Genomic DNA, 19,911 nt, shown 5'->3' with positions numbered 1-19,911 from the left:
GTTACCATGGTTCCAGCTGGAGAAATCCCTTTGCCTTAAAAATCATAATTCCTTTTAGGAATGAAAGTGCCCAAGGCCAGAATCTCTTAGGAAAAAGATAAAACACTTATTTCTCTTTGTTTGCATCCAGAGCGTCTCGCTACAGCCCCCAGGCATTGTTGTGTACCATACCTACAGGAAAAGCACATGTTTTTTTAAATAATAAAGAAGTCAAATGGAATTGAATTTGTAAAATAAAATTATAAACCTGTCTCTTTTCCTGCTTGTAGCTGAAATACTGTAACCTCCAGCAGCTGTGAGGGAGCTTACTGATATGACAGTAGTAAAATAAAATGCCATACCTATGGATCCTGCTGCCTCTCACACACTACATGCTCAAGTTACAGTTTCAAGAGCTATTCTTACTTGTTCTTCCCAGGGAAATTTATTTTAAACAAAAACTGGCCCTCTGTATCCTCCTATCTTAGAACAGTTATTTTCAGAACTGTGGGGTATATACCATTTCACGGTATTTGTTACAACCTGGAACTACTGACAGCTTGTTTTACACACAGTTAGAAACATTCCAGTACAAGTTCTGCTGTTTATTAATCTTTCAGGCTATGGCATCAGCTTAACTAGAATTCATTTGATTCACTGTGTTCCTTTTCAGTGAAATACTCAAGATGTGACCTCCAGTAGTAGCCTTCTGAAGTTAATCCCCCCCATCCCTGTGTTCCCAGTGACTCCCCTGAAACTCCAGACCCAATTTCCAGCCTTCATGCTCCCTGCAGAGCTTGGTTGTACTCATAGTAATATACAAAGTACTAGGAAAAAACCCAAACACTAAGCCAGGAAGTATTTCTCCATGGAAATTAATTTAACAAAATTTAACAAACTAACAGCCTGGAAACTGTAATATCTAGCTTTTAGAATGTCTCTTTGGCTTCCTGTCTGCTGCCTTCTTCTCTTCCGTGCCCGACTCCTGGACAGGCAGCCACTTGAGGGGATTGCGGCGGTACATGGGCCACGGAGGGAGCGTCAGCTGAGGGCAAAGGAGGGCAGTCAGAACATGGACACTGAGTGCTGAGGAGCTGTTCTGTACAGCTCCTCAGGAAAATCTTCATCCCTAACTAATTATCCATTAGTCCTTAAAAAACTCTTACAATTTCATATACAATTACAGTTTACATTGCAAAGTCATGCTTAAGTATGTGACTAAAGCACCCCAGGTTGTTCCAAGGATGGGGACAGCACCCACCCTGAAGAAAAAAGGACTCCTGAGGTGACACCAGCATTGCCAGCACCTCCCACACTGCACTGAGACCCTGTCCTTGCCTGGCATCATGGGTAAGTAATTCAGGGATGTTTAAGTAAGGAGCAGATGGATGACTATGCCAGAGAATTACAGGGGCTTTTCAAAACAATGGAATGTGTGCGTGTCCTGAGTAGTGATTGGTCAAATTGTGTTGTATCTGAACTCTTGAGAGGTCTAAGAACCATGTGTAAAACAGGACTGGGAGTGCCCCAACAGGAATGGGACACCTCTCATGCATGGATAAGGAATTACTCCTGAAATTCCATATTCTGCTTCCTTGTCTCCTCAGGCAGCAGGGGACAGCTGCAAAATTGTCATGACAAGCTGCTACTGCACAGAAAGCTTCCCTGTCCTTTCTGTTACTAATGCTGTCAGCTGGACTTACTCTAACTTTTAATTGAAATGAAAAATGAACTCAAAAGTGGTATTAAATTGCAAAAATTCCGCTAGCATTTCAGGAAAAGCACTTAATGGGCTGCAAAGGACTTTATGCAGATCAAAGGAAGTACAAATATGTATTTGTAAATCTGAGTTGCATAGCAAACATTAGTCTGTGCTGACAGCCCCTCAATTTAGCAATTATTCCAGATTAAACTGCAAGTATTTTTTGGTTTGGGGAAAAAATATTCTTACCAAACATGATAAAGCAAATCCAGCCATAACTATGTAGACAGTCCATCCAAACTGTTCAGTGATGTACCCATAGATGAAACCAATTACCTGGAAAAACAAACATTTAAAAAATTCAAACTTTAAATGAAGAAAAATATTTCCCATTACATGACGAAGATGCAGGGGGTGGATTTAGGTAGGAAAATATAGGTTTTCAAAAGCATGTACATCTCTCAAACCTTTTCAAAAGTGCAGGCCAACAATGAAAGTAAAAGTTTTAATCCTCTGACTTTGTTTAAAGCTTTTAGTGACCCCAAACAATAAGAAAAATATTTATAAGAACAGAAAATAAAATAGTCCTTTTTGTTCTCACCTACAGGTCTATTATACTTACTGCAGAGACAAGAATGATTCCTTGAAAAATCTGTTCTGCTAATTTTTGGCCCTTGTAGTCCTGTGGAAAGAGAACTTTTTAGTCAGTTACTCAAAACACAGACCTGCCCACTTAACTCTTTCAGGTTAGATCCTACAGTCTACCTGACCATGGGTTCTCAGCGTTTTTGTTCAACTTTCAAACCAGATTGGAATTATTTTTCTTACAGTGGCTGAAAACACCTCCTCTGCAGGCTTGACCACATCACCTAGAAACAGAAGCAAGCACTGTCTGATCAGGGTAAGTAATGCAAGTTCAAAATACTGTAGTCACCTTAACATCACTAAGTAAAGCTGTATCACCACAGAAGAGGCTGTGCCCGAGAGGGCACGGGGTGTGTGGCACCTGTGTTCTGGACAAGGCTGACAAATAAATGTCTCCAGGGGGGTGCCAACAGGATGGTGCCAGCCTCTCTTCAGTGGTGCCCAGCGCCAGGATGAGGAGCAATGGCCATAAACTAAAACACACCAAGTTTTACCTCAACAGAAGGAAGAATTTTATGTTGAGGATGGCAGAACACTGGGACAGGCTGCCTATGGGGGGGGAGTCCCTCTCTCTGGAGACACTCCAAATCCACCTGGATTCATTCCTGCTCCAGGTGACCCTGCCTTGGAGGGTTGGACTGGGTGATCTCCAGTGGTTCCTTCCAAACCCAAGTAATCTATATTTGCATGACGTTAGAAAACGCGGCTCTGGGAGCACACGCCGCCTTCTGTCCTTCTACAGCAGAGGCAGGAAAGCACAGAGGGGCTTCCCGTACACAGACAGCTTCCTTTTACAGCATGAGACTCCCAGCTCGCAGGTCACAACCCGGAATTACGTGGGTTCATCCTGCATCCCCCTCGCCGTGCCTCGTACACGGCTGCCAAGATCGGGCAGGGGCCGCGGAGCCGGCAGTGCAGGGGACAGTAAAACCCGCTCCCGGCCGTGTCGCCGTGCGTGCAGGGGACAGTAAAACCCGCCCGGCCGTGTCGCCGTGCGTGCAGGGGACAGTAAAACCCGCCCGGCCGTGTCGCCCGCAGTGCAGGGGACAGTAAAACCCGCCCGGCCGTGTCGCCGTGCGTGCAGGGGACAGTAAAACCCGCCCGGCCGTGTCGCCGTGCGTGCAGGGGAGAGTAAAACCCGCTCCCGGCCGTGTCGCCCGCAGTGCCCCGGTGCCGAGGCCCGGGCGGGCCCTACCATCTGCGTGGGGATGGAGCGGAACACGCTCAGCATGGCGGCGGCGCTTCTCCGGCTTCTTCCCGTTCCTCTTCGCAGCCGTCTCCACGCTCCCGGGCGGGGCTCTGCTGTTCGCGGGGCGCACCGCGGCCTCTCCGCTGCTACCGGCGCTCGTCGCGGCCGAGCGGAAGGCGGCTGCTGAGCTGGCCGGAAACACGCCCCGGCCGCCCCGCCCAGAGCTCCGTCGGCCGGGGGTGCCGCCTCCAGCCTCGGCCATCGCCTCCGCGCCGCCGCCGCCGCTCCGGGGCTGCTCCGCTCCCGCTCCCCCCCGCTCGTCGGGACGCATCTCCTCGGCAACGGCGGCTTCGCCCTGCAGGACCCCGGCGGAGGCGCCCTCCCCGGCAGGTGCGAGGTGCCGCGGAGCCGCCTGTCGGAAACCCGCACTGATTCGGCAGCTCGCGGGCTGCCCTCCCGCCCCAGCCTCGGGCTCGTCTCACGGAGCCGTCGGGCGCCGCCGCGGCTCCGGTGTCGCGGCGGGGTGGGCGCGGCGGAGGTTCGGCGCCCGGCGGAGGTCAGGCACCTGGGCGGGCAGCCGCGGGCCGCGCGCTGCCGCGGTGGCGGCGCGGGCGGACGGTCCGTGAGGGGCCGGGACGCCGCGGGCGGTGCGGGAGAGCCGGGCACGGGCCCGCCGGCCCCGGAGCGGGGCCGTGCCCGCAGAGCAGCCCGGGGAGCGCGGTGTGCGCTGCAGGCAGCCGGCGGAGCGGCGCGGTGTGGGTTTTATTGTTGTCCGTGAGCATCCCTGTGCACGGGACGTTGTGTCACTGTCCCCAGCCCGGCTGCCGCGTGTCGCTGAGGCTCCCGCCGCGTCCGTGCGCGCCTCAGCCCCGGCGCTGGCAGCTGCAGAGCGCTTCTTGCACGGCGGGACGTGGCGTTGTGCTCCCAGGCAGAGCTCCGTGTCCCGCCCCGTGCCAGCAGTGCGGTGCTGCTCGGAGCGCTCGGGGCAGGGATTTGTTGGGCTCCGCTGATGTGTCTGCCCTTGGGGAGAAATGCAGCAGCGGGAAGAAGGTGGTTCCGATACACGTAACAGTCACAGCGCAGTCTGAGGTGTTTGAATTCAGGGATTTCGCAAGTCTCTCACCTTTTCTGCAATTTTGCGTGTTGTTAAGGAGCTTTCTGTGTGTCATTTGACAGCTCCTTCACGCGGCAGGATACCCAGCTCTTGTTCTGATTTCGCCTCGACCCTTAAATAATGAACAAGCGTTTTTTAATTTCTTACCGAAATAGCATTGCTGTTGTGTTTCTACCCCCTTCTATAACATGATGGTACTGCCTTCCTTCCCGCTGTTTTTTTTTTTTTTTCCAGTTCAGATAGTTAAATAAATAGTTGCCACAGTAAAGAAGACATACATAATTTTCCAGATCTTTCAGATTACTTTTGGCTGGAAGAAGGAGTTTGGCCTTTTTCTGTCAGTGTAGTGGCAAGATCTGCATGTCTCCTTTTTTTCTCTGAGAGCTTCTTTAGATATGTCATTGTCGTGGGGGGGTCCCTAACATGAGAAGGACATGGACCTGTCAGAGTCCCTTCCAGTGCCTAAAGGGACTGGAGATGGACTTTGGACATGGGTATGGATGACAGGACAAGGGAGGATGGCTTCCAACTGATAGAGGACAGGTTTAAATGAGGTGTTGAGAAGAAATTCTTCCCTGCGAGGATGGTGTGGCCCTGGCACAGGTTGCCCAGAGAAGCTGGGATGATGTCTGTGCCCATGGCAGGGTTGGAACCAGGTGATCTTGAAGGTTCCTTCCAACCCAACCCATCCTGTGGTTGTAGTTAGGTACTTCCTGAGACCATACTCACTTTTTAAAATGTGACATAGAGTTTTATGTATGTCATAAAATTGACAGAGGGAAACACTCACTGCCTTTGACACTGAAACTTGTGACACTCCTGGTGATGGTGTGCTATGCCTCATGGAAGAATGCACTGGCAGTGACTGCTGTATTTTTTTCTTTCAGGTTTGCAGGAACCTTATGCTAATAAAATAAGAATAGAAAAATGACATTAAGGAAAGGTATGTGTATATGTGCTTGTCTGATTTTTTTTTAATTTGTTTTTTATCCAGGTTTCTCAGTTGTTCTCTGGTTATATTGATAAAGATTTTTCTTCTTAATTTTCAGTGAACATTTCCATCCTTATAGTGGCTGTTATCATATTTTTGCTAGTTATTCATCATAACTTCCTAAGCCTCAGTGACTTCTTGAGACGGGAATTGTCAGGTATGTTGTTTTAATTTTTAAAAATATATATATTTTTAAGATTTGATGGGAAAACACCTGCTCTGGTCAGACAGAACCTACCATGTGGTTTGAGTGAATGGGAGGGGGAAGTTAATGAGTTATATGCATGGCAGAGGGGACTAAAGGCAAGTGCAAACTACTGTAGCTCAGCCTTTTAATACCTTGTGCTGTGTGTGAATAAGTGTGGTTAAATGTGTGCAGTTTTCTGTAAATGTGGTGTTATTCTATTCATTAGCATCTCAGATTCTCAAAAGCTGATGCTCTGAGTGTTTGATACTGGCTCACTGTAATCCACACCTCAGCTCAGACATCTAAGTGTATAGCAGAAATAATTGAAGTGTTGGGAATTTTAGTGTGGTAATAATAATATATAATAATAAAGACAAGTATGTCATTTTTACTCCACAGATCCAAGTCCCTTAGGACTTCAGCCTATAGATTTCATTCCTGCAGCTCCCCAGAGGCTGGCAGATGAGAGGAATGACAAGGAGATTCCTGTGGTCATTGCAGCCTCGGATGAGAGGCTTGGAGGTGCAATAGCAGCCATGAACAGCATTTACCAGAACACGAGGTCCAACGTGGTTTTCTACATTGTTACTTTGAATGATACTGTGGATCACTTGAGGTAATGATCTTGTCACTGGATTCCCGCAAGGCGGTGAACTCTGTATTTCTGAGAGGAGAGCAAGCTGCCTTTCCCTGGAGCTGCACTCCCCTGACTCCCAGTCCCAGCAGCTTTTTGACAGGGCTGCTGTGGGAGTCCCACCATTCCTTCTGGTCAAGTTTCAGGGATGGAAAAGAAACATCTTTTCCAATGGGCTTATATCCAACCAGTGAGGTTGGAGTTTGTGGGTGGAAGGGTTGTAAAAGGTACTTCTCCATTTCATCTAAGCAATTCAAATGCTGGCAATCATGTTTCTCCATTTTTGTAGATTGTTCTTTGATCCTGTTATCCCCTTCTGTCCACACTGATGGTTTTGGGAGGGGCCTGTGCTAACAGGAGTGTATATTTCTATAAAGCAAGAAGTGACCTTGTACTTCCACCTGTCCCAGGTGTGCAGTTGCTGACCCTGGACTTGCCCCTGTGGCCACACAGGACAGCATCTATTACATCCCAGATGTGTTTGTTGGGCAGGGAAGTGAGTGGCCACATCCAGATCTGTGTCACTGTGAGCTGGATCTCCTGCTTTTCCCTTGACTTTGTCTCATCTAACGAGATCCGTGCCTTTCTCCTGCTTGCAGGACGTGGCTGAGGAGCCCTCCTCTGAAAAACATGAGATACCGAATTCTGGATTTTGACCCTCGTGTCTTAGAAGGCAAAGTACAAGTGGATCCCCAAAAGGCAGACAACTTCAAACCAGTGAGGATGATGCTGATTACTTTTTGCAATTAGTAGTTAATAACAATATATTTTGATGTTGGCTTTTGAAACCAGCTGGAAATCAAAACCAAATCTTTTAGCATAGAAGCAATATTTCATAATAAAATCTCTAAATTTCAGTAAAATTAAATATCTAGATAGTGAGAGATGGATTTGAATATCTACATATGCATGCCTAGGATAATTTTTTGCTGTTAGCCACAGTGAAACACCACAGCTGGCCTGTCAAGTATGCCATCACCTCAGAGATGCTGCAGATCTGTGTGGAGAAATAAGAAATTCTTATAGAGACCACTTTCAAAGCTAGTTTATCAATGCATACATTCATGGTAAACCAGGAATGGATGGAATCTATTTGTTTTAAATTACTTGTAGGATATTGCTGCCTATTTTACTTCCTCCACAGATGTTGTCTTGGACATTAATGCCATAGATAAGTGCCAGGAAAATCAGTCAATTTCACATTTATTTGGACAATTTTTTCATTTAATTCTCCACTTCTCTTGCTTTGCTGTTCTCACAGTTAACTTTTGCAAGATTCTACTTGCCCAGCTTTGTACCTCATGCAGAGAAGGTCATCTATGTGGATGATGATGTGATAGTGCAAGGTATGGGACCTTTGTTAGCTGCTGGCCTTATGTGAGGTCAGTATCTTATCTCTCACAGAACCCAAACATTTCTGTACAAACTTTGTGAATATGAGCAAATGGGGTAAACTGAGTAGCTTTATGTGCTGTAACAATGGACTGAACAAAGCCTAACTTGGCACTTATTCAGGATTGGTTTTGATTTTCCTGTGCTTGCTTCCATTTTCCAGATGATATTGTTGAACTTTACAACACTCCATTGAAACCTGGACATGCAGCTGCATTTTCAGATGACTGTGACTCAACCAGTAGTAAAGTTGTTGTCCGTGGAGCAGGCAATCAGGTTGGTTTTAGTCTTGTTCAGTGATAACAATACTGTAGATCTCAGGCATTTGGGAATGCTCCGAATGCTGAAACCTAAACATGTGACTTTCCCTGCCCAAACCAGATTTACAAATGGGACCTGCAGTTTCTGTTCAGGCACAGTGAATTACCTGGAATTTTTGCTGTGCTTTACATTGAGAGCAATTCTTGTTGTGGAAAAGCAGGAGGTCTGAGAACATCGAAGGGACAATTTTTCATTTTTGAATGTATAAAAAGTATTTTATCTGAGACTCCTACCATATTAATAATATGGTATTATTAAGACCATGCAGCATTCCTTAAAATATGTAGTCTATATAATAGTATTTTTTAAATGTTACACCTCTTAAGGTTGCTTTCTCTCATTTTAAAGGAAGGGATATTCACTATAACAACTTCAACTTACACCTGTCTGTTGTGAGTTGTTCAGAATTTTTCTTTAGCAATTTCCCCATATATTTTAAGCTAATTTCTATTTTCTTTCCCCCCCTCCCCCCCCCAGTATAATTACATTGGGTTTTTAGATTACAAAAAAGAAACCATCCGAAAGCTTGCCATGAAAGCCAACACCTGCTCTTTCAATCCCGGAGTTTTCATTGCCAATTTGACTGAATGGAAATTACAGAACATCACTAAACAACTGGAGAAGTGGATGGCACTTAATGTGGTGTAAGTACCCCAGGCTAGGGCTGGCAGCAGCTCAGACTTGGGTTCTGCTGGTGGCACGTCCCTCTTCAACGGAGGGCTGTGTGTATCTCTGCTGCAAGTGAAAAATCAACTGATCAGCATCCTTTCAACTTCCAGAGAGGAGCTCTACAGTAAGACTCTGGCTGGCAGCATCACAACACCTCCACTGCTAATTGTGTTTTACAAGCAACATTCCAGTATTGATCCCATGTGGAACGTCCGACATCTCGGTATGTATGAAGCGTTTGTGATGCTGCTCCCCCAGGGTGTTTTTCCAGGTCTGTAGCTGGACACTTTGATGATGATGTAGCAAAGTGAGCTTTTATTCCCCTATTCTGTTCTTTGTTCTTTAGGAAAAACAGCTTTGCAATTCCACCTTGGGGCTTGTGGGCCTGAGTCTTTCTCAAGCTGCTGGGGGTTAGTTCTTGAACTGACTTACTCAAAATCCTTCTCATTTTCCACAAATATATTGTATCTGATGTGATCCAAGGTGTTTCTTCCAAAACAGTTGAGAAGGGCAGAGATTCATGTATGTTGTGCTGGTGAAACCCCAGTGCTGGGAGAGCTTTTTCAGATTGTGTTTCTGATGAATAATACATAGGCTGCTGAATTCATCTGGGTGTTAATTGGGTTTTAAAGAACTTGGTAGTTAAGGCAGTGTATGAAAAGAGACACAGAGAGATCAAAGTGACATTTAGTTGCACCTGATTGTTTTTCACTTTGCCCTTATTCCTGCTTCCCCTATTACCTCCTTTCTCCATAAATGATAAGATTTCCTTTGTTAAATCCTTTGTTAAATCCTTTGTTTTGAAGTTAACATTTTGTGCATTTGTGTTTCAACTGCCTTTATTTCAAACACTAATGCTTCTTTTTCAATTAAAGGGTCTAGTGCTGGGAAAAGGTACTCTCCTCAGTTTGTGGAAGCTGCCAAGCTGCTCCATTGGAATGGACATTTCAAACCCTGGGGAAGAACAGCTTCCTATGCTGAAGTCTGGGAGAAGTGGTATGTCCCTGACCCTGCAGGCAAATTCAACTTGATCCGCAGACACTCGGAGGCCTATGAAGCAAAGTAGAGTCCATTTGAATAAATGATGACATTTTCTCAGGAAACTTCTGGAGCCAAGCAGAATATTTTTCTTTAAGCCAACTTGTATTACAGAGCCGACCCTGCCTTCTGGAGCACAAGGTGATGCACTTGTTCAGGTGCAGTTCTGAAATGCACAGGTCCAAAGGAGGCTCGTGTCACCTGTGTGACACAAGATGCTACTCCAGCAGCACTACAGAAAACAAGGGAAGATCTCCACCAACGAGCACTTTTGTTTATGTCATTTCAGTTGTGTTCTCTTGCTCTTTACTACAAGTCTTCTAGCAGCGGATCATTTTGTCAATAACAGAAACAAAGTTTCTAAGAACAAGATACAAATTCAGCTGGTGCTTGCACCAGCAAATCTTGCACAGCAATGTACTGTAATTAACAGCTGCCTGGGTTTTGTTTTGTTGTTTGTTTTGTTGTCCTGTGAAATAATTCCCTCAACAACCCTTTCTTGCATGAAATCTCCTCCCAACCATTTCTGTTTAAGTCTTTCTTATAGAATTCTGCAAAATTGAATTATTTTTGAAAGATTAATCCTTTGAGTATTATTTCACTATGCAAAATGGTTTTAACTGCCAGTGAACGCTAAACCAGTTTTTTTTGTAAAGTGGTGGATGAAACTTTGTTCAAAAATAAAGCTAATTGTAACATGCTGACTCCGGCCTCAGGTAAATGGCAATCTTATTCCAGTCTTGATATAGGAAGTGTTTCCTTTGCACACAGTAGCCAGTGATTAAAGCCAAAGTGAATTGATCTGGTCTTTGTGAAAGCAATCTAATTCTAAAATAGTACAAGCTACTTCTTTTGGGGACCAGGCTGTATTAATTACAGATCAATTTTGTTATTGTTGAGTTCCTCATAGTTCTCTCGAGTAAGCTGCGCTCTACTAGTTTTTCCTGCTGTGCCTTTCCCCATCTGGGAACTCATCAAATGAGATGCCTGTGCCCTCTGCAGCAGCTGCCCATCACCTGTGCTACAGGTAAGTTTGTTTGTTTTTTTATAGTTGTATTGTTGAGTGGTAGTTATTATTAGCTGATATATCCCAGCAGCCACTGTGCCAACTACTCCATTTAACAGAGGTTTGCACTCAGGCTTGTGAAGAGCCCTCGGCGGAGAATGTTCAGACAAAAGGCTTTGTGTTCATGCACTGACAGCTGAGTCTGCCTGGTCTGAAACACAGGGCAGCAGAGGTAAAGGACTCCTTCATGACTGTGAATATGGTTTTAGTTCTGCTTTAAAAGGATTTCAAACTGCTGTTCTCATTGCAGTCACTGCCTGTAGTTCTGTTTCTGTCAGGGATACCCTGATATGGTTTGTTACCTATTGTCTTTTCCTGGGTTTTGATGAACCATTAGAATAAGAACCGTTTTTGCCCTTGAAGCAGTTAGGAGCAATTAAGTAAATTCTCTTGCCAGCTTTGAAAGATTTTACTTTGACTAGCTGACACCAATGCAATTCAGCTGAGCAAGCTGTGTTTTAGCAGGCTTGAAGGAACTGTTTGTGTATGCACTTGATACCTTTTTAAGCTGCCCATGAGAATCTATGCCTCAGCATACATTGAGTGAAAACACATTTATCAAAGAACACCAAAATCATACTTTTCAGTTAATAGGAAGAAAACAAATGCACAGGAGGTATTTAGTGTCAGGCATTTATTATAAACACTTAATTCATTGAGCAGCTGCAGGGCCTCTTGGCAATTCTCTTGCTATCCCACTTCTACGAGCTGAGCACAGCAGCCCATCCTTATTGCACAGGACAGTGTTCTGCTTAATATGGCCAGTTATTGCCAGGTGTAACAAGTGCCAGGAAACAACTCTTGTTCAAGAGCACTGTAAGATCAATCAACTTATTCCCCAGTGGCGAGGGATTACTAATAAAATCTCATTTACCATTCCCAGCGAGGCTTCAGAACGTAAGAGTGTTTGGGTAAATTACCTTATATCTAGCTGAAATAAGGAGCATTTTCTAGCCAACCTTTACATGTGAAAATTCGACAAGTTTTGCAAAAATGTACTGAAAAATCACTGTCTAAAGTCATGCTCTAAGGGTGAAGTCTTCGTAATCCTCTAGGAAAACTTAGATTTGTTGTTTGAACCCAACTAGAATGAAACATTTATAATTTCTTTTTCAAAGACAAAGGGTTTATCCTCTTGAAAGGTATTTTATAAGGCAAAATGAACAGACAAAATGAGTCTATTAGGAATTTCTTAAATTAGGCTTTAATATAGGAAATAAGCTTTATGACAAAGCTGAATAACAATCAGTTTCCTAGACCTGTATGAAATCTGGAGCTATCAAGGGAGATGCACTATTATGTACATTATCTGACACAGCAACAACTGAGTCTTTGCAGCAGCTCTGGTTCTGCAGCTCTCCTCCAACTTCTGCTGCAACCCCAGTGTTCCTGACTGTTCTGAAAGCGAGCAGCAGCTCTCCAGACAGTGCCTTCCCACCTGCTTTGTTACACATAGTCTGTATTAAAATCATAGGCATCATCTTCATCTGCTGGTTTATCTAAGCTGAAGGACAGTGATCTGGAACGTTCATTTCCTGAGAAGAGAAATTCATGTGTTAGTGAAAGCAGTGCAAATCCTGGAGCTTCCAGAGCCCATCCTTATGCCAGGGTTCTCAATACACACCTGCCCCCTGCCCTTTGGAATTTCTAGGATTCGTTTGGCGTTTTCCAGGCTCTGCTTTTCTGGTGAGCTGAACTTGGCTTTCCTACAAGTCAGAGATCAGACATTATTTTAAGATTATTAATGAAATCTCCTACGCAAATGAAACCAAACAGAGTCTGAGGAAAATGTGGATGGCCCCTTGTATAGCTGAGCCTCACTGCTGAGGCCAAGTGACTTGGAACAATGTTGTTTCCTTAATTCAGTATACAAGCCCAACCCTAGTGAAACCTCATTTACCTCTATGATATCATCATCATCATCTTCTTCCATATCATCTTCACCATCATCACTTTCTGTTTTTCCCTCTTCTTCCTCCTCTTCTTCTTCTTCCTCTTCTTGCTCCTCCTCCTTGCTTGTTTCCATGTTTGCCCACTTTGATTCTTCCTCTATCACTTTATGTTCCTCTATTATCCCACTTGTCATTCCAGCTGACTGAAAAGCAATGCTGCTTGCTGGACTGGGGTGCTTTAAAGCTGCAGAAAACACAGGCAGTGTCTGTTCAGTCTCTGCCATTCAGCACAGATGTAATGCCCAGCCCCCAAGTGGGGACACTGCAGTTCTGCCCCCTCCCTGCCACAGACAGGGCTCCCACACAGGGTTCTGCCACCAAAGCAAGGAAATTCCCTGAGAAAAGCTTTCCCTGAGGCATCTACAGCAAACTGCGAGGAGCTGGAAATCCTGGATTTGAGTGCAGGTAAGTTTACCTCAGTGGGTTTAGATTAGAGAGCAGGAAAAAATTCTTTACTGTAAGGATGGTGAGGCCCTGGCACAGGTTTTCCAGAGAAGCTGTGGCTGCCCCATCCCTGGGAGTGTTTGAGGCCAAGCGGGAGGGGGCTCGGACTAATCTGGTCAGAGTGAAAGGTGGCCCTGCCCACAGCTGGGGGTTTGGAACAAGATGGTCTTTAAGGCCTCTTCCAACCCAGGCCAATCTGTGACTCTATGGTTAATGGTAGTCTATTACAGGAACAGTCCTACCTTGAACAGTGTTGCTGTTTTCTTGATCTAGGTTATTTAAATTAAAGCCTTCCTGCATTTCAGCTATTTTTTGTTCTGTAAGATAGGGTGGTAGCTTCTGAAATCCTGGAGGTTGTGAGTAGTACTTTATTCTGGCTCTGAGAAAATAAAAATCAGCATTAAAAAAACAACTAAAGATAACACAGTTAAATCACTGTATTTAAAAATAAAGCCCAGAGCACAAAGCTCTCAAACTAGTTTTTAACAGCAGTTCAATAGATATTAAAATTTCACTCTGAAGTTGTCAACAGTATTAAGGGGATAGCCCACTCCTGAAAGGAAAATGCAATGTGACTTTGTCACCACAGATCACCTGCCTGTAAAAGCAGCTGAGCCCCTTGAGCAAGGGAGATAGTCACAGTCAATTACTGAATGTGAGTTACATTTATTCCTACCCTCAGAATACAGGAACCATCCTAAATTTCCACAGAAAGTTTGCCACATCCTTTCCTGTCTAGAAGAGGACAACATGGACTTGGTATTTGAGAGGAAAGCATATTTCCATTACAGAAACTGTCTATGGAGTAATGTGCAACAGGTTTTGACTCTTCTCATGTATCCTTCACTACTTCAGAAAATTATCTGTGGATAGCATTCTCTGAATCCGCTGGATGATCCAGCTCTTTATCCAAGTGAAATGTGAGAAAGGAAGGGGAAAAAGCAGCCTCTCCTTTTTAAGTACTTGGACTCAGTGCTTCTGCTGTGCTGGATTAACAGTGAGAGAAAAGTGAGCAGCACAGAGCAAAGTTCACAGCATACCTACCCTGTCCAGTCACAAAGCACTAATTTAGCCATATTTTCTATGTCAGGAACACCTCCCTTTTTCAGCATGCCCCTCTTCTGAGCCAGTAAAGATAAAAACTCTTCAGGGTCCCTGAAATCTGGGATATTATAGTGCATCATTACCTAGGGCAAAAGAAAATGGCACATTTAGAAAGAGATGCTCATCTTTCTCATAGTTTTAGGAGTAAAAGAGCAAATAAAGTTGGTTAACAGTGAGGACAGAGTAAGAGAAAAGCTGTTTTTCTCATGCATGTGGGAGTAAACATTAGAAAGCAAAATGCCTGCTTCATCAACAAACTCATCTGCCATTCAACCAGACTCGTGGGTGTAGACAGTGTAGGCACACAGTTTGTGGTGATTGGAGTGGGGCTGGCCCAGCCCCATCCCCAGTGGCACAGCTGTGAGCAGCAGGTGAGCAGCACTGACAGCAATGAGCCATGGAGTGCCCGGGGCACTGAGCCACCTCCAAAGGGAGCAGGGGGCACACAGGGGCAGGGCATCAACGTGAGGGGATAAAAGGCTGGGCTGAAGAACAAGAAGGGCAGATGCTTGAAGCCTTCTGAAGGGGTAAGATGTTACTGTGTATGGGCTGAAGCTTTCTGAAATTGTATGGGGACACTCTGTATTGTGGTCATCTCAAATGTGACATGTGCTGCAATGGGACAACACACTGCTCTGTGAAAACATTTCTCCAAGAACTGAAAGGCAATTAGGCTTAGGTTAATTTGCTTGAAACTAGAGTGAAATCAGAGTTGGATCTGAGGTCTTCACTGTAACCTAGGCAACAGAGGCAGTATCATCATTTTTCACTCTCTGATTTTGTGGTGATGAGGTCTTAAAAGCAATGCTGTTTACTCTAGCTGTCAGGACTGTGGCATGCTGTTCTGCCTTCTGTTTGTAAGGATGAAGGATCACACTTGGCACTGCCACTTTGCATCGTTTGGGAAAGCAGTTCAAAGACTATCAGAATTACCTACAGCAAAATGAACTTTCATCACTGGGCCTAAGAAACCTACAGAGAAGTGTGATGCAGTGAGAGACGTAGAAAAAAGATGGAGCTCACCTGCTGCTTACTGCAGTGATTTATTATGGCATTTACTCCTTCAAGCACATCTGCTGAGTCTGATCCTTCAGGGTCTATGACACTTCTCAAGGCCAGAGCAAGGGCACTGTTAGAAGGATCTGCAATTATACTTGGACTGTCCAGTATCTTTGTCTGCTTATCAAGGTGCACAGTTTGCATGGACCTGTTCAGAGGAAAATGCACTGTGAGCAGATAATCAGTGAAGGACTGGTAATGGTGAGGGATGCAAGACACAAAGCTCAGTGTTGGATTGAATGTACTTCATACAGTCAGTTTCAATGTTCTGTCATCATGTGCTTTGTGTAGGATAGAAATTTAAACAAACACAACATCAAGTTTATACACTATATCCCCTGGAGAGAGCTTGCATCACACATATCAATACCTTGCATCTTACAAATTTTAATGTGCATTTAAAACTGCACACTGGTGTGCTTTGCTCCTAATGGACTGAAACACAAACAAGGAAAGGAACAGCTTTTATCAGACTGAGCTTACTTGGTAACACCTCTTGCCAGGCCAACATTACAAGCACGCTTTCCTTTGAGACTGTTGATTATGCTGCTCTTTCCCACGTTAGGGAAACCTGAGGAAAAATCACATAAATCCTTGTAAATTAAGTAAGAAAACGGCTTTTTAACACCCATGAAAATAGCTTCTTCCAGGTACCTCTGCTAAGGTAACATCAGTGTGAGATCAGAGTTGGATCTGAAGTCTTCACTAGAGAAATAAGACAAAGCATGTATCCTCATTTCTCACACTTGTAGGATTTGTAGTGCTACGTTCTGAGGGATTTTTGTCAGGCATGAGGAAGGCAGGGCCAGTGGAGCCCATATCCTGCCTTCCTCAGGCTCCCACAGATCCCCGTGCTACACGTGGAAGTGCACCATGGATCCCTGGCAGCTGAAGTACTACGACACTGAGAGCCTTAGATCAAAGAACAATGACTGGAAAGCTCATTAGCAAACCAGGTGTTAACAGTTTTACCCAGTCCAGTAATACAGGATCCCAAAGCTTTACAGGAGAAGGAAACTCCTCCTATTTCTCCAAACACTTACCTACCACCCCAACCTGAATGGCTTTGTCTTGGGTCCTGCCATATCCTTGAAGAAGCTTCAAAAGGCATTTGCTTCCAAAATACTGGGAGGTTTCTGAGAAATCAACACGTGCATGTCTTTTTGTGACCTGTTCCTGCTACAGGATTCAAAGGCAAAAAACCCCATGGTCAGGAGCTACTAAGGAACATAAACTATGGACACTTAGACTTACTAATCTACTGTAATTGCAGTGGTAAGAATTCCCCCACTGGACTGCAAAGCTCAGTCAAAGTGTAAAGGCAAATCCATCAGTCCCAGAAGTGCAATCAAACCAGGGGAAAAGGAATTTTAAAGAAGTTTCAACATGTATTACTGCAAACACATGACCTTTTCAAGGGACAGCCTGCAGGGCTCTTACCATAGTCTTGTCCTTCATCATTGTTGCTGACTTAAAAGCAACAGTTGGAAACTCCTTCTTCAAGTAATTCAACCATTTCTCTACGTTGTCCTTTGGCACTAAATCTGGAAAGAAGAGCAGTTCTTTCACTCTTCAAATTACTCTTACCATGACAAATACCCTTCGGCTGAGAGTTCTAATATGAAGTACTGGGTACTGTCCCCAAAGGCACACAGAGTCTCTGCCTTAGCAGAACATATCACAATTACAATTCTGGTCTCTGTATTAGGTTTTTAATGCTAGGGTCTTGCTAGAAGACTCTGTATGGCACAGAATCATGTTCTGTGAAGGATTACCCACAATCCTTGCAAAGGCTACTTTACCACAAAGTTCCCTTTGCTCTTGTTGTTGCTCTCAGTATTTTATTTCCTTTATTTAGCTGAAGGTATTTGGTAATTTCCAGCCTTTTTAGCGAGCTCAGAGTTGGATCTCATGTCTTCAATGGAATCTCAGATTCCTTTAAAATCTTCATAGCTCACCTACCACAGTGCCTGTAACACTGTGAGAAAACCTGTGTTTCTTACCAATTTTGTTCAGAACCAACAGCAGCTTTTTGTTGCCTCCAGAGGAAGTGACAGCTTGCTCCAGCTGAGGACACCTGCAGCCCATTGGATCTCTGGCATCCAAAACCTCCAGAACCACATCTGAGGCCTCAAGGACCTGGGTCAGAAACAAGACAAGAATCAAACAAGACATCACAGACCAATGACAATTCTGGTATAGCTGTGGCTTACAAAAATAGTTGTAAATATTTTCTGTTGTAAAATCCCTTATTTCAGTGTTCCAGTTTCTCACAGCCAAACTTTGTGTTCTAAACAGTAATACAAAAAAAGGAAAATAACAATTGGTCTTATTGCTGACTCTCATCTAATGATATAAAAACAGTTAAAGCATTTCACCTTCATGAGCTCCCTGCAGAATGATTTCTTAGAATTCTTATTCAGCGGTTTTTTAGTCTTTCCTTTAGATTTGCCAGAGGATTCCTAAAGCAAATAAAAACAAAAGGGAATTATTTAAATGAGAATTAGTGTCTAATAATTGTGTGCATATTCAGCATGAAAATGTAACATGCTGCTTAAGAAGGTGCAGTTTCAGGAGGACTTCTACAGGTTCAGGAATCAAAATCATTCAAGACAGGACCCCTACCTTTCCCTCTGCTTGCTCCTTGATTGCAGCTGCATTCTTTTTAGCTTCCAGCTTCCTCTTCTTTTCATGTTCTTTCTGTCTGTTGAGCTTCTGCTTTTGTTTCAGTTCTTCAAGCTGATTGCAAAGAAAAACCCAGGACAGATAAAACATTTTTGAAGGTGTTCTTTCTCCCCATTCCTGACCCAATCTCCTGAGCCAGCTCAGCGAGAAGTCCTGGCTGTCCAAGTGACTCTGGGGACTTTTTTTTGCATCCTGCCCAGAGGCATTAGCTTGATCCCAAGGCAGCAGCTTTGCAGCAACCACTACAGCTGACAAATGTTGCATTAGTGCACACTGCAGCCAGCAGATCCCTATTTTCTGTGTAAGCACACAAAGCCATAATTTAACTCCCAGCACTCTGATAGGACATTTCTGTATCTCAGCACCACGGGGAATTCTGACTGCATTAGCAATGTCACTTCCAGCACGTTCCCATGCACAGTGATGAAACAAAGATTAAAAATAAAAGAGCAAATCATTGCACGCTGTACAACGCTGGAAATAAACACATCATTTTTCCAAAGCATGAGTCTGCTGGGACCATCTACCACGACTGCGCCTCTGAGTGCACACCAAGGTTCCTTGCAGCGAGGGCCGGTCTGAGCTCCTGTCCCCTCTACCACAGGCCGTGTTTTACCCTCTGCTTTCTTTGCTCCGCTTCCCGCAGCAGCTCTTCCTTAAACGGCGCAGCGCTGGGAATTCCGGGGTCCTTCTTGGGCTTTTTGTGCCCGCGTTTCTTGGCCTCCTTCCGGACCTTTCGGTGGTGTTCTCTGATCTGAAGGCAGGCAAAGAAACCTTGTCAGTCTAAGGCCCAAAATTTGAGCGCAGCGGCCCCACAAAGGCCAAACGCGGCGCGGGGGCCGGGCCGGGCCTCACCTTCTTCTGGATCTTGTAGCGCTTGTGGCAGCTCAGCCTCTTGCTCGCCTTCCGCAGCTCTGCAAGGCACCGCGCCCGTCAGCGCCGCGTACCGACACACGCATCCCCGCCACCGAGCTCCCGCCGCCACCGTTCCCCCGAGCCCCAGTCCCCGATTCCCGCCCCCTCGATCGCTGCCGCTCGCTTGGCCACGAGCGGCCGCCAGGCCGGCTGCCGGGCCGCCTCCCGCGCCCGTCCCGCCCCGTCCCGGTCCCATCCCGGTGCCCGTCCCGGTGCCCGTCCCGGTGCCCGTCCCGGTGCCCGTCCCGGTGCCCGTCCCGGTGCCCGTCCCGGTGCCCGTCCCGGTGCCCGTCCCGGTGCCCGTCCCGGTGCCCGTCCCGGTGCCCGTCCCGGTGCCCGTCCCGGTGCCCGTCCCGGTGCCCGTCCCGGTGCCCGTCCCGGTGCCCGTCCCGGTGCCCGTCCCGGTGCCCGTCCCGGTGCCCGTCCCGGTGCCCGTCCGGAGCCGCTCCCGGCGCTCACTCGGTCGCTTCATGGCGCCGCCACGTGCTCCCGCCGGCGGGCGCTGCCGTAAAGCGCGCCGGCGCTGCCCCGCCGGGGTGTCGCGCGGGCTCGGCGCGTTGGGCGGCCGGGCGCGCTTTCCTTCCCGCCGTGTTCCCCGTGCCGGCGCCGGGCCGGGCCCGCGGGGTGACAACGGCCGCTCCCGGGGCGGGCCCGGGGACAGCGGCGGGTCCTGCCCGCGGTGGCGGCAGCGCGGGGCGGGCCCGGGACACAGCGCTGTCCGCCCGGAGCCGGGAAGGGGTTTCCTTTGTTTCCTGCCGCGGATAACCCCTCACCTCCCGGGCAGGGCTCCGGCCCCTCGGGGCAGTTGCACACTCGGTGTCTTTG

The 19,911-nt window shown here is 46.2% G+C and overlaps 3 protein-coding genes and 4 non-coding genes across 9 annotated transcripts; 1 reads left to right on the top strand and 6 right to left on the bottom strand.

Moving 5' to 3' along the window:
• Positions 1-569: 569 nt before the first annotated feature.
• On the bottom strand, positions 570-3,905 carry SPCS1 (signal peptidase complex subunit 1). Of its 2 annotated transcripts, XM_041460507.1 has the most exons (5): positions 3,522-3,905; positions 2,510-2,550; positions 2,304-2,363; positions 1,931-2,017; positions 570-1,024 (listed from the first exon to the last, which is right to left on the bottom strand). In XM_041460507.1, exons 1-5 carry the CDS (start codon positions 3,844-3,846, stop codon positions 902-904), a joined length of 636 nt encoding a protein of 211 aa, XP_041316441.1. In that variant the 5' UTR covers positions 3,847-3,905; the 3' UTR covers positions 570-901. The 2 variants fall into 2 exon arrangements, with proteins under 2 accessions (XP_041316441.1, XP_041316449.1); XM_041460515.1 differs by lacking the exon at positions 2,510-2,550 and having other exon boundaries at positions 3,522-3,787.
• GLT8D1 (glycosyltransferase 8 domain containing 1) lies at positions 3,769-10,565 on the top strand. Of its 2 annotated transcripts, none has more exons than XM_041460486.1 (10): positions 3,769-3,905; positions 5,517-5,572; positions 5,679-5,777; positions 6,207-6,423; positions 7,041-7,158; positions 7,703-7,787; positions 7,997-8,109; positions 8,632-8,798; positions 8,934-9,046; positions 9,699-10,565. In XM_041460486.1, the coding sequence occupies exons 2-10, from the start codon at positions 5,557-5,559 to the stop codon at positions 9,887-9,889; spliced, it is 1,119 nt and encodes a 372-aa protein (XP_041316420.1). In that variant the 5' UTR covers positions 3,769-3,905; positions 5,517-5,556; the 3' UTR covers positions 9,890-10,565. The 2 variants fall into 2 exon arrangements, with proteins under 2 accessions (XP_041316420.1, XP_041316429.1); XM_041460495.1 differs by lacking the exon at positions 3,769-3,905 and adding an exon at positions 3,935-4,071.
• A 1,550-nt stretch (positions 10,566-12,115) lies between these two features.
• Positions 12,116-19,655, bottom strand: GNL3 (G protein nucleolar 3). The gene is made up of 15 exons (XM_041465312.1): positions 19,546-19,655; positions 19,027-19,085; positions 18,788-18,925; positions 18,112-18,225; positions 17,865-17,948; positions 17,490-17,625; positions 16,927-17,030; positions 16,530-16,665; positions 15,970-16,057; positions 15,451-15,634; positions 14,368-14,510; positions 13,566-13,702; positions 12,828-13,063; positions 12,552-12,633; positions 12,116-12,462 (listed from the first exon to the last, which is right to left on the bottom strand). Exons 1-15 carry the CDS (start codon positions 19,556-19,558, stop codon positions 12,374-12,376), a joined length of 1,743 nt encoding a protein of 580 aa, XP_041321246.1. The 5' UTR covers positions 19,559-19,655; the 3' UTR covers positions 12,116-12,373.
• Positions 15,121-15,195, bottom strand: LOC121353071. The gene has a single exon (XR_005955033.1). It is a non-coding gene; the product is annotated as a small nucleolar RNA SNORD19 (small nucleolar RNA).
• LOC121353079 lies at positions 15,701-15,776 on the bottom strand. Its single transcript, XR_005955034.1, has one exon. It is a non-coding gene; the product is annotated as a small nucleolar RNA SNORD69 (small nucleolar RNA).
• LOC121353064 lies at positions 16,155-16,228 on the bottom strand. The gene has a single exon (XR_005955029.1). It is a non-coding gene; the product is annotated as a small nucleolar RNA SNORD19 (small nucleolar RNA).
• LOC121353057 lies at positions 17,370-17,442 on the bottom strand. Its single transcript, XR_005955028.1, has one exon. It is a non-coding gene; the product is annotated as a small nucleolar RNA SNORD19 (small nucleolar RNA).
• Positions 19,656-19,911: the final 256 nt, after the last annotated feature.

The sequence above is a fragment of the Pyrgilauda ruficollis genome, unplaced genomic scaffold, assembly GCF_017590135.1.
Source record: "Pyrgilauda ruficollis isolate IOZ18807 unplaced genomic scaffold, ASM1759013v1 scaffold10, whole genome shotgun sequence".
Taxonomy (NCBI): Eukaryota; Metazoa; Chordata; class Aves; order Passeriformes; family Passeridae; genus Pyrgilauda; species Pyrgilauda ruficollis.
Note: the sequence above shows the minus strand (reverse complement) of the source record. Positions and strands in the feature narration are given on the sequence as shown.

Bases quoted from the DNA above. Each gene is read 5' to 3' on its own strand.
- SPCS1 (XM_041460507.1), bottom strand. From the start codon at position 3,846: ATGCGTCCCGACGAGCGGGGGGGAGCGGGAGCGGAGCAGCCCCGGAGC. The intron at 2,018-2,303 runs GTAAGTATAATA...TTGTTTTTCCAG, and splicing joins GAATCATTCTTGTCTCTGCA to GTAATTGGTTTCATCTATGG. The intron at 1,025-1,930 runs GTAAGAATATTT...CTTTGCCCTCAG, and splicing joins GATTTGCTTTATCATGTTTG to CTGACGCTCCCTCCGTGGCC.
- GLT8D1 (XM_041460486.1), top strand. The intron at 7,159-7,702 runs GTGAGGATGATG...CTGTTCTCACAG, and splicing joins AGGCAGACAACTTCAAACCA to TTAACTTTTGCAAGATTCTA. The intron at 8,110-8,631 runs GTTGGTTTTAGT...TCCCCCCCCCAG, and splicing joins TCCGTGGAGCAGGCAATCAG to TATAATTACATTGGGTTTTT.
- GNL3 (XM_041465312.1), bottom strand. The intron at 17,949-18,111 runs GTAGGGGTCCTG...TATTTGCTTTAG, and splicing joins AGGAGCAAGCAGAGGGAAAG to GAATCCTCTGGCAAATCTAA. The intron at 16,058-16,529 runs GTAAGTGTTTGG...ATTTTTCCTCAG, and splicing joins CATTCAGGTTGGGGTGGTAG to GTTTCCCTAACGTGGGAAAG.